Source organism: Ipomoea nil, unplaced genomic scaffold, assembly GCF_001879475.1.
Source record: "Ipomoea nil cultivar Tokyo-kokei standard unplaced genomic scaffold, Asagao_1.1 scaffold2159, whole genome shotgun sequence".
Classification (NCBI taxonomy): domain Eukaryota; kingdom Viridiplantae; phylum Streptophyta; class Magnoliopsida; order Solanales; family Convolvulaceae; genus Ipomoea; species Ipomoea nil.
In genome coordinates, this window is record NW_017618587.1 from 3,393,776 (window position 1) to 3,405,862 (window position 12,087).

Here is a 12,087-nt window from a genome sequence, read left to right on the forward strand (position 1 = left end):
TTCGCATTTCTGATGAGCTCAGTACTGAGGTGAAGAAACTGGGAAATTTGGGGTTGTAGGAAGAAGAATCCAAGCAACATTTGTCAGAGTAGCAAAAGAGTATGTTAACATCACTACTGCAATAGCGTTACAAGTGTGGTCTCCCTTCTCTTCCACCGCTACTCACTTCTCTTTGCAGTGTTATAGATTGAGAGGAGAGAGAGAGAGAGAGAGAGAGAGAGAGAGAGAGAGAGAAAGACAGAGAGAGAGAGAGAGAGAGAGAGAGAATGGGAGCTGTTTCAGTTTCCAAACTCCCATTCTTCTTCTTCTTCTTGATCAGCATTTTCTTGGCAATGGGAGCACAGATGATCTGCTGCAGTGTCACCTATGACAAGAGGGCCATCATCATCAATGGGCAAAGGAGAATACTCCTCTCTGGCTCTATACATTACCCCAGAAGTACCCCTGAGGTAAACAAGATAAAGTTTCCCCCTTTTTTCAAATGTTCATGCTGGGATTCATCATTCATAGTTGTTGTAGTGAATCTGAGAGTGAAAGGGTTGAGATTCATGAGTTTTTATGAGATACTGAAAGTGGGTATGCAATATGCATGTTGCAGATGTGGGAAGATCTTATAAGGAAGGCTAAAAATGCAAACTTGGATGTTATTGATACCTATGTCTTCTGGAATGGCCATGAGCCTTCCCCTGGCAATGTGAGTGTTCTTGGATCATCTTTTTTTTTTTTTTTTTTTTTTTTTTTTTAATGTATGGGGTAAACCCAAGTAGATAAATCAACCTAAGTTGCCATAGATGGCCGCTGAAACCAAGAAGGCCAATAGGCTGGAGTTGAACTTGTAACCTTGTAATTACAAAGTGAACAGCTCGACGAACTTGGCTGGGGTTGCCTTTCTTTTCCCACTTGATTCTGAAGATTGATGTTTTTGTGTGGATATTGCAGTATAATTTTGAAGGAAGATATGATCTTGTGAGGTTTATAAAGACAGTGCAAAAAGTTGGCCTTTATGTGCATTTGCGCATTGGACCTTACATTTGTGGAGAGTGGAACTTTGGGTAATTGTTAGAGTGTGTATGATTTGATTTCTGTGTTTTCTTTTTCTTCCCTCTGTTGAACATTGGTTTATCTTAGTTTTAGTGAAACACTAATGAGTAATGATTCCTCAAACATCTGTTCTTGTGCAGAGGATTTCCTGTCTGGTTGAGATTTGTTCCTGGTATCAGCTTTAGAACAAATAATGGACCATTCAAGGTTTTTCATGCTCTTGCAACCGAACTTTTTCAATGTTTATAATGTCTCTCCAATTGGGTTTGCAATGATTAGAACTTTCGTGTTTTGGAACTTGCTTTCTGAGATCTTTCCAATTTTCTTGTGATAAAGGCAGAAATGCACAGGTTCACCAAGAAAATCGTAGAAATGTTGAAGAGTGAAAGATTGTTTGAATCTCAAGGAGGTCCTATAATAATGTCCCAGGTAAGAAACTATTTACAATGAAATTATGAATCTTTATAATGTTTCTGCTTTATTATGGACAAAACAAGAATTGTGCTCCAAAAGTTACTCTATTCCCGCTTTTGCTAGATCGAAAATGAGTATGGTTCAGAAAGGAAGGCGTTAGGAGAAGCTGGCGAGGCATATATTAACTGGGCTGCAAAATTGGCAGTTGGGTTGGAAACGGGAGTGCCATGGATCATGTGCAAAGAAGATGATGCTCCCGATCCTATTGTAAGACTTCCTATGGAGTATTTTGTAATCCACTCTTTACTAATATGAATAAAGCCGAGAAAATTCACAATTATGAAAGAATTGGATTAATGCGTTTCTTTTGTTCATTGATTTCAACAGATAAACGCGTGCAATGGCTTCTATTGCGATGCGTTTTCTCCCAACAGACCTTACAAGCCCAAAATGTGGACTGAAGCATGGAGTGCCTGGTACAATCTGCTTTATTATTAGGACTATAAATGCTATTTCATGATGGATCGAATTCTTGATTTCTTCTTTCTCGATAAAACGAATTAGGTTTACGGAATTTGGGGGCACAATCCGTCAACGTCCAGTTCAAGATCTAGCTTTTGCAGTTGCCCGTTTTATAGAAAAGGGTGGCTCGTATATTAATTATTATATGGTAATGCTTCTAAGAAAAAAAGCTCGTATATTAATTATTATATGGTAATGCTTCTAAGAAAAAAGCTAACTTCACAAGTTTACTTAATCATCGATATTTATTCGTGCCTGTTTTCTTATAGTTCCATGGCGGAACCAACTTTGGTCGCACTGCTGGGGGCCCTTTTGTCACAACGAGTTATGATTATGATGCTCCAATCGATGAATATGGTGACGATTTTTTCTTTTTGTTTGCGCATAATTCCAATATTACTCGCAGTTTAGTAATACATTATGTTAATTATCATTTGTCAATGCTATGGTTTTATGAAATGTTATGATCTCAAATCTAAAGTGTTTGCTTTCTTTAGCGGGCTGATGATAAAATTTTCAGGTCTGATTAGGCAACCTAAATATGGCCATTTACGGGAGCTTCATAGGGCGATTAAACTGTGTCAGGAAGCTATAGTATCATCGGATCCTACTGTTATTTCACTGGGAAGCTCTCAAGAGGTCAAAGCTTTTCCGATTTGGGTTTTTGGGTTTCTAACTAGACAAGTCGCTTTTATCATGAAGTCATTATTTGTTTATTTCAGGCGAGTATTTTCTCAGATGGGAAGGGAAAATGTGCAGCTTTTCTCTCGAACTTAGATACCAAATCTGCTGCTAGAGTAGTTTTTAATAACAGACACCATAAGCTGCCCCCGTGGTCTGTTAGCATACTCCCCGACTGCAACAATGTTGTCTTCAACACGGCAAAAGTAAGTTGGACTTAAAGCCTCGACAAGTAACAACATATTCAATAACATTTAGCGGGCAACCCGAGCTTAGTTGGTTAGACTATTGACTTGGTAACCATAAGGTTACGAGTTTGACTCCCAGTAGGAGCAGGCTTTGACCTTCTTGGTTTGAGCCAATCAGCTATGGACAACCTAGGCTGGTTTATCTCCTTGTGGTCCTTTACTGGCTAGGGTCACAAGGCGGGGTTCTAGACATGCATATATGTTCCCGTGGGATTATTTTAATTTTTCATTGAAACGTCTTATCATCAAAAGGTAGGGACACAAACCTCGAAGGTGAAAATGTCACAAAGTAACTCTCGATTGCATTCATGGGAGACTTATCATGAAGATTTAGCAGCTCTAAAGGACAGTTCAGCGTTCACGGCTATTGGACTCTTGGATCAGATTAATGTGACCAAAGATAACAGCGATTACTTGTGGTATATAACAAGGTCAGCCTTTCAAGTTTCATCAGATTTCGTTTACAAGCGTTTCGCATTCAATGATATACTAATTTAGTACTAACGAAAATTTTCCTTCCCTGCAAAATGAAGTGTTGATATTAATCCCTCAGAATCATTTCTACGAGGAGGCAAAAAGCCCGCACTAATTATCCACTCGAGAGGACATGCAGTGCACGTATTCATAAATCGGAAGTTTTCAGGTAACCAAAAATCTTATTTACATACTCCTGGAGCATTTACTTAGGTTTCATTCGCTGGTGTTCGATATGCCAATTGTTGTTAGTATTTTTGCGGTGAAAGTAAAGCATATCATGTTAATAACCAAGAAATCAAAATTTCAGGATCTGCTTATGGTAGCCGGGAGGGTATGAGATTCACTTTTGATGGACCCGTTGAATTACATGCTGGGAAAAACGAGATTGCCTTACTCAGTTTAGCCATGGGACTTCCTGTAAGTTTTTGCCAGTGACCCTACTTTCGACAAGTGTCAAGATTGTGCTCTAACTAATGATATGCTATAAAGAACGTAGGGCTTCACTTTGAGACATGGAATACTGGAATCCTCGGGCCAGTTTTGCTCCGAGGTCTAAATCAGGGACATAAGGATTTGTCACGGCAAACATGGAAATACAGGGTTGGACTAAAAGGGGAATCGATGAACGTGGTCTCTCCAAATGGAGTCTCGTCTGTTAATTGGATTGGAGGGTCGTTAGTGACCCAAGGCCAGCAACCTTTGAAATGGTACAAGGTAAGACGAGGATAGTTTGTAAACTAATGACAATAGACTGCTGAAAAATACGGTTGGTTCTCGGGTAGTTACAGATGTTTTGAGACTTTGCAGGCTTATTTCGATGAACCAAATGGAAATGAACCGTTGGCGCTGGACATGAGAAGCATGGGTAAGGGACAAGTATGGATCAATGGCCAAAACATTGGAAGATATTGGATGATTTTTGCGAAAGGTAACTGTGGTCGTTGTCACTATAGTGGAACATACCGAGCCCCAAAATGCCAACATGGATGTGGTGAACCGACTCAAAGATGGTGAGTCCAAATTTATCTTATTTACATCATTACTATATACCAGATCTCTTACTCTGGGGAGACCCAACCAAGTGTTGAGATTTAGTCTGTTAGTAGTTTTGTATTGGCCTAGTCTTGTGGTTTTGTTGTAACTAGTTCCCTCTTAATATGCTCTGGACTCTATTATTGGTTGGTCTGTTGACTTAATAACCACAAGATTACAACTTCGATTCCCAGTGTGAGTGGCCTATTGACCTTCTTGGTTTGAGTCAGTCAGCTATGGACAACCTAGGCTGGTTTACTTGCTTGTGGTCCTTGATTTGCTCTGACGTTGGACTCCTGCCAGGTATCATGTCCCGAGGTCTTGGTTGAAGCCGAGACAAAATTTGCTGGTACTATTCGAAGAGCTAGGCGGAGATGTATCGAAAATTTCATTAGTAAAACGATCCACAGCTAGCATATGTGCAGATACACACGAGCACCGCCCATCTGTTGCAAATTGGCGTGCAGAAAATACAACAATGCTTCACCAAGCAAAGGTTCATCTGCATTGCGCGCCTGGCCAGTCTATATCAGCAATAACATTCGCGAGCTATGGAACTCCTCTTGGCACTTGTGGAAGCTTTAAGCGGGGAACATGTCATGCTGAAAACTCCCGCGAAATCCTAGAAAAGGCAACGATACTATCCCTCTTAGTTCTTGTGCTTTACAGAAACTATAGTCTATCGAAACAATCTTGGTAGTCTGACTAGTCACTATCTTCTTTGCTTTTGCAGGAGTGCTTAGGGCGCAAGAGTTGCAAGGTCGCCATATCCAATACGTTCTTTGGGATCGACCCTTGCCCGAATGTGCTGAAGAAGTTATCTGCTGAAGCCATATGTTCGACCACAGGCACCCAAACTTTTCAAAGCAACACAACAACAGAGTGGATATATTGATTCTTCTACCCGATTATCTACTGAAGAAGATTACTTCGACTCCATCCAATATAACCCAAGAAACGCCTTTCTGCTGACCAAATGCCCTGATATTGTTTCACTTTTTACTGCAGAATAATAGGATGGGGGGAAAATGGCAGTGCCAAATTCTTGTTTCACTAGAACGACGAAGGTGCGAAGATATAGAAGATACAAGTGTTGTTGTACTGTTGTTGTATGAAAATTAGATGTTAGGCTATTATCTGTTGAACTACCAGTAGCCATTTTTGGCCATAGTGTTGTTGCTCATCATGTCATTTTTTTTTGTTGCTCCAGTTTTCTCCAATTCTTTTGCTTTCCTTTCACATGCTCATGTACATAATGTCAAATGTTTGTCTCGTTTACCTCAATTTCACATGCTCATGTACATAATGTCAAATGTTTGTCTCGTTTACCTCAATTGGAACTTTTATAATTTGGGGTTGACCCCTTAGGTGGGAGGTCTATCAAGATTTGATACCTTGGGTTTAAGATCTATCCATTAAAATTTTTCGGTAATTAAGAAAAGTTAAATTATTATGATACTAAATTGACAATTGTATACTGAAATTAACAACACCGAGTTAAAAGTGAAATTAACTATTAAATACTTATACCTAAAATTTTCTGTAGGTTCAAGGGTCAGAAGATTGATCACAACAGTTATTAATTCTATTTTCTATCTAAAAATCAATTTTTTTGAATTAAACAGAGAAAAATATTAAAATGATATGCACAATGGCCAGATGATGGATCTAAAAGGAATATTTTAAATAATAATGGGCCAGAAGATGGACTAGGAAAAAATATATTACAATTGAATTGGTGGGGTGCGCCAGGCCAATGCAGTAGTGCAACGCAATGGCGACGCTTGAAAGCCCAGATAGCAAGCTACCTTAATGGGCTTTCCCCCCAAAAAAATTAAGTTAATATCGTGTGGACCATTGGCCCACGTATCAGATATTAAACTGATAAGAACAGATACTACACTTGATCTTAGCCAAAAGGCCGAGAAAGGTATGCCTTTTCACAGCGTCGGCCTAGTTCTTTTATAGCATTGTTCGTGCATTCGCTCCCGCTGTTTAAACGATGTGGGACGCTAAGCTGCTCTCGTATATATAAGAGAAGGGCGGAGGAAAAGCCAAAAAAAAAAGAGAAAAGATTATCGTCATCAAATTATCTGCAAGTGCAAGTGAAGACTGAAGAGCGGGGAGTGGAGCCAACCCAGAAATCTTCTATGCTCTGAAACTCAAGCGAAGGGAAGGGATGCTGTGCTTCAACTCTCCTCACTGTTCCTCTTCTCTCCTTAACTTAAAATTTTACGATTCTACTGCTAAGGAATCATTATTTCCTTCTTCCCGGCATCTGCTCCACTTTCCAAACAGGTACGATTGTACAATTTTCTCTTTCCCAATCTTAATGTATGAATTCCATAAATTTGAATGAAATATTCGTTTGAAGTTGTCTAGTATTGTTTTTTACAGCGTTTTCTGATCCTCTTTATAATTTGTTTGTTTTGTTTTTGTTTTTCCATTGGGTTTGGATGGAATGCGTATGTAATCGCATTAGAACTGCTTAGTTCTTACCGGCAATTTCAGTTTTTAGTGACACATTATTGGGAGGGTTTAGGAGTGTGGTTGATGATTGAGATTAACGCATATTTGTGTCTGGAATGGATCAAGTATGGCAGTTCAACCTGCTGCATTGTGGTCCCTATTCAATGAAATGAATCTAAAAGAGCTAAGGCAATTGTACATAGAAATTAGGGCACTTCTACTTCTGGGAGTAAGTTTTGAGGAAGCATTTTTGCCCTTAAAATTCCAGTGAAACTACAAACTGAACTGACCAAATATTGATTCTTGGATTCTTGGAGATTGATTTATGTTTAGTTGGTTTGATTTGATTCCTTTTGAAATGACTGATATGTAAGCAAGTGCTTTGCATTTTTGTACTGTTATCTGGAATGTAGGCAATATACATTTTTGTGAAAGTAATTGGTAATTGAGTTGGAATATGGAGTAGTTCCAATGAAAACAAACATATCATTTGGCGTGCAGAAAATAGCAGCGAACCAACAATGCTTCACCAAGCAAAGGTCCATCTGCATTGTGCCCCTGGCCAGTCTATATCGGCAATAACATTCGCGAGCTATGGAACTCCTCTTGGCACTTGTGGAAGCTTTAAGCGGGGAACATGTCATGCTGAAAACTCCCGTGAAATCCTGGAAAAGGCAATGATACTATCCCTCTTAGTTCTTGAGCTTTACAGAAACTATAGTCCATCGAAACAATCTTGAATTGGTAGTCTTGATTAGTTTGTGTGTGTGGGTGTGTGTGTATGCATCCCCGCGATATCTGATATCTTCTTGCATCACTATCTCCTACGCTTTTGCAGGAGTGCTTAGGGTGCAAGAGTTGCAAGGTCGCCATATCCAATACGTTCTTTGGGATCGACCCTTGCCCGAATGTGCTGAAGAAGTTATCTGCTGAAGCCATATGTTCAACCACAGGCTCCCAAACTTTTCAAAGCAACACAACAACAGAGTGGATATATTGATTCTTCTACCCGATTATCTACTAAAGACTACTTTGACCCCATCCAATATAACCCAAGAAACGCGTTTCTGGCTTCTGCTGACCAAATGCCCTGATATTGTTTCACTTTTTACTGCAGAATATAGGATGGGGGAAAAAGGCAGTGCCAAATTCTTCTTTCACTAGAAAGACGAAGGTGCGAACATATACAAGATACAAGTGTTGTACTGTTGTTGTATGAAAATTAGATGCTATGTTAGGCTATTATCTGTTGAACTACCAGTAGCCATTTTTGGCCAGTGTTGTTGCTCATCATATCATTTTTTTGTTGCTCCAGTTTCCCCCAGCCCTTTTGCTTTCCTTTCACATGCTCATGTATATAATGTCAAATGTTTGTCTCGTTTACCTTTCTTGAAACTTTTATTATTTAGAGTCGGCAAAGAAGATTTACTATGGCCAAGCTCTTTGCCATGCAACAATTATATGTTTACTATTTTTTGGGGACAAAATGGCAAAATCTTTTGCTTCACACGATCTTACATGAATTGTAGAGGAGTTATACAATGTCTCAGCGGTCTTTTAAGTGGGAAGACCAGCATCTGGTGCCCAATGTCCACAAAAAGGGATGACCTCTTAGGTGGAGGATCATTACTTGATACTCTGACAAGAGAATGAAACTTATACTATGTCTGTCAAAATTTAAAATGAACTTATACTGTCTGCCGAGATTTGAAATGAAACTTATACTATGTCTGCCAAGATTTGATCTAATGTCTTGAATTTAAGATTTATCCATTAAAATTTTTGATCATTTTTTTATCCATTAAAATTTTCGATCATTTTTCTCCGGTAATTTAACCGATGAACTGAAATTAAGATTTATATTATTATACCGTACTAAATCGAGAATTGTATACTAAAATTAACAACATCCTATAACTCGATCAAAATGAAATTAACTTCTATATATAAGAGAAGTGAATTATATATATATAGCAATGCTATAAATCCCCTTACTTATTTTCTGTAGGGAAAATGGTCAAATAAGCCCTCCAACTATTGCTAAGAAGTTAATTAGGTCCTCCAACTATTTTAAGAAGCAATTACACTCCTAAACAATGTATTTTGATGCAAAGAAGTCCAAATACAGGTAAATAACCTGCTATCCCAAATCATCGCAAATCCGGTGACACTCCGACGTATTTTCCGGCGAAAAAGTGACCAGTGACCGGCGAACGGTCGCCGATCACGGAGACCCCTCCCGGAGAAGGCAACCCAGAAATCTGGGTTGCCTTCTCCGGTCCTCGACCAGAGAAGGCAACCCAGATTTCTGGGTTGCCCACTCCGGTCGAGAAGGCCACCACATCTTCCTTTTTGATAATTAAATTTATTTTTTAAATTAATAATGGACTCAAGGGTCAGTCTATTCATAGTAATGTTTGGAAGGAAAAAAACCACAATGGACCAAAAAGTGGATCACAACAGTAATTAATTCTATTTTCAATTTAAATATCAATTTTGAATATTATTAATTAAAACGTATACACACAATTTAACCAAAAGACGAACTAATAGAATATTTTGGATTTAATTTGGTGGGGTGCGCCAGGCCAATGCAGTAGTGCAACGCAATAGCGACGCTTGAAAGCCCAGGTAGCAAGCTACCTTAATGGGCCTTCCCCTTAAAAAAAATTGAGTTAATATCATGTGGACCATTGGCCCACGTATCAGATATTAAACTGATAAGAACAGATACTACACTTGATCTTAGCCAAAAGGCCGAGAAAGGTATGCTTCTACACAGCGTCGGCCTAGTTTTTTTATAGCATTGCTCGTGCATTCGCTCCCTCTGTTTAAACGATGTGGGACGCTAAGCTGCTCTCTTATATATATATAAGAGAAAAGGCGCGGAAAAAGCCAAAAAAGAAAAAGAAAAAGAAAAGATTATCGTCATAAAATTATCTGCAAGTGCAAGTGAAGACTGAAGAGCGGGGAGTGGAGCAAACCCAGAAATTGAAACTCAAGCGAAGGGAAGGGATGCTGTGCTTCAACTCTCCTCACTGTTCCTCTTCTCTCCTTAACTTAAAATTTTCCGATTCTACTGCTAAGGAATCATTATTTCCTTCTTCCCGGCATCTGCTCAACTTTCCAAACAGGTACGATTCTACCATTTTCTCTTTCCCAATCTTAATTTATGAATTCCATCACTTTGAATGAAATATTCGTTTGAAGCTGTCTGGTATTGTTTTTTACAGCGTTTTCTCATCCTTTTTATATTAATTTGTTTGTTTTTGTTTTTCCATTGGGTTTGGATGGAATGCGTATGTAATCGTATTAGAACTGCTTAGTTCTTACCGGCAATTTCAATTTTTAGTGACGCATTATTGGAGGGGGGGGGGGGGGGGGGGGGGGGGGGGGTTAGGAGTGTGGTTGATGATTGAGATTAACGCATATTTATGTCTGGAATGGATCAAGTATGGCAGTTCAACCTGCTGTATTGTGGTCCCTATTCAATGAAATGAATCTAAAAGAGCTAAGGCAATTGTACATAGAAATTAGGGCACTTCTACTACTGGGAGTATGTTTTGAGGAAGCATTTTTGCCCTTAAAATTCCTGTGAAACTACAAACTGAACTGACCAAATATTTGATTCTTGGAGTCTTGGAGATTGATTTATGTTTAATTGGTTTGATTTGTTTCCTTTTGAAATGACTGTTTAGTTGGTTTGATTTGATTCCTTTTCAACTGAACTTCCTTTGCATTTTTGTACTATTATCTGGAATGTAGGCAATATACATTTTTGTGAAAGTTATTGGCAATTGAGTTGGAATATGGAGTAGTTCCAATGAAAACAAACATATCATTTTGCCAAGGAAGTTCTTTGATTTTGTGTGATGTGGTCAAGTTCTTACGCTGATGCCCTGTTTTTTTGTCACTCTAGTTTCTACTTGACTGCGGTTCTGTATTTTGTGTTATACTATGATTAAATATTTTCCATTAAGCTAGTACTTGGCAATGGCAAGTAATTCTTCCTTTGTTTTGCAATAATATCTCACTTTTATTTCCTACAGTGTTTCCCAGAAAAGGAGTTGGTGTCAACATAGGTTCTATATTCTGAAGTGCGCACTTGCTAGAGTAAAAAAGCTTCCTTCCCCCACGTCTGATTCATTAATAAGAGAACCACATAAATACTTTGATCAAGTCTTTATCACAGTTCGCTCTGGAGATGGTGGTCATGGTGCAATTCTTAGTATGCCAAACCAGGGTTCTCCTTCTAAGTCAAGTGGAAAAGTCAACAAGGAGAAGATAAAGAAGAAACCTTCATTTAAAAGGGACTTTGATGGCTCACTTATCCTTCCAATAGGGGGTCATGGTGGCGATGTAGTGATTTATGCAGATGAGAGCAAAGATACGTTATTGGAGTTTCACAAAAAGAGTAGGCATAACGCAAAGCGTGGGGGGAATGTTGATTCCATGGGAATGCTGACATCTCAATTGCGTGATGGACTGGCTGCACCAGCGCTGCGTATTCCAGTCCCTGTAGGTTTGTCTCACTTTATCTTTCTCTCTCTGGTCATACACACTGAAAAGAGATTCTAATAACCATAGGCTTGTAATTTGCATCTTTTGGTTGGTTTATGCTTCTAAAGTGTTTGCAGCCTTTCATGAGATATTTGTGTATAACAGTTGAAGATTTTGAAGCCTATTGCTCTTTATGTGATGATAAGCCTGCTTTTATATGTGATTCTGTTAGAGTAAAGATCAGGGAAAAAGATAACAGAAAGATTAAGTGGTTTATTGAATGGGAAAGGGATATAAGGTTGTCACTAAGACACCCTCCAACAAGAGTACTAGGCTCTTGTCCAGCTATAGCTATGCTAGAACTTCAGAAGATTATTCAATGCCCTCCACTCTTGAGGAGGTTACAATTTATACTGCAATGAAGAAAATAAATATAGTAAAGGGAGAGAATTGAGAAACTGATTTATCTCTGTCAGGTTCCATGATTTAAGCTTGTCCCTTGATCAGTGTGTTAATTGTTTTGATTTGCCTGATTTGCTGTCCAGATTTCCTGATTTCCATTTTTGTGTTGATTCCCTTTTTTGCGTGAGTAAACCACCCATTCCCTTGGGTGTGTATCATTGCTGCCCCCAGAGAAACAACCTTGTCCTCAAGGTTGGAGTGGGGAAATTGACCTCGGAAATCAGACACATCCATCCAAGTA

The 12,087-nt window shown here is 38.9% G+C and overlaps 2 protein-coding genes across 3 annotated transcripts in view; both read left to right on the forward strand.

Annotated features, from left to right (window-relative positions):
• Positions 1–8,279, forward strand: LOC109149434 (beta-galactosidase 5-like). Of its 2 annotated transcripts, XM_019297202.1 has the most exons (19): positions 1–449; positions 599–694; positions 940–1,052; positions 1,182–1,248; positions 1,378–1,470; positions 1,579–1,722; positions 1,843–1,931; positions 2,020–2,125; positions 2,247–2,334; positions 2,498–2,616; positions 2,700–2,864; positions 3,159–3,337; positions 3,440–3,549; positions 3,691–3,800; positions 3,873–4,097; positions 4,191–4,393; positions 4,719–4,871; positions 7,375–7,558; positions 7,723–8,279. In XM_019297202.1, exons 1-19 carry the CDS (start codon positions 267–269, stop codon positions 7,882–7,884), a joined length of 2,589 nt encoding a protein of 862 aa, XP_019152747.1. In that variant the 5' UTR covers positions 1–266; the 3' UTR covers positions 7,885–8,279. The 2 variants fall into 2 exon arrangements, with proteins under 2 accessions (XP_019152747.1, XP_019152748.1); XM_019297203.1 differs by lacking the exons at positions 7,375–7,558; positions 7,723–8,279 and adding an exon at positions 5,149–5,606 and having other exon boundaries at positions 3–449; positions 4,719–5,046.
• LOC109149436 (probable GTP-binding protein OBGC2) overlaps positions 6,425–12,087 on the forward strand; it is a 13,890-nt gene continuing 8,227 nt past the window's right edge. Inside the window, exons 1-2 of the mRNA XM_019297205.1 lie at positions 6,425–6,713; positions 10,934–11,406. Coding sequence (XP_019152750.1) covers positions 6,595–6,713; positions 10,934–11,406 — 592 coding nt within the window. The 5' untranslated portion in view covers positions 6,425–6,594. The remainder of the gene's footprint in view (positions 6,714–10,933; positions 11,407–12,087) is intronic.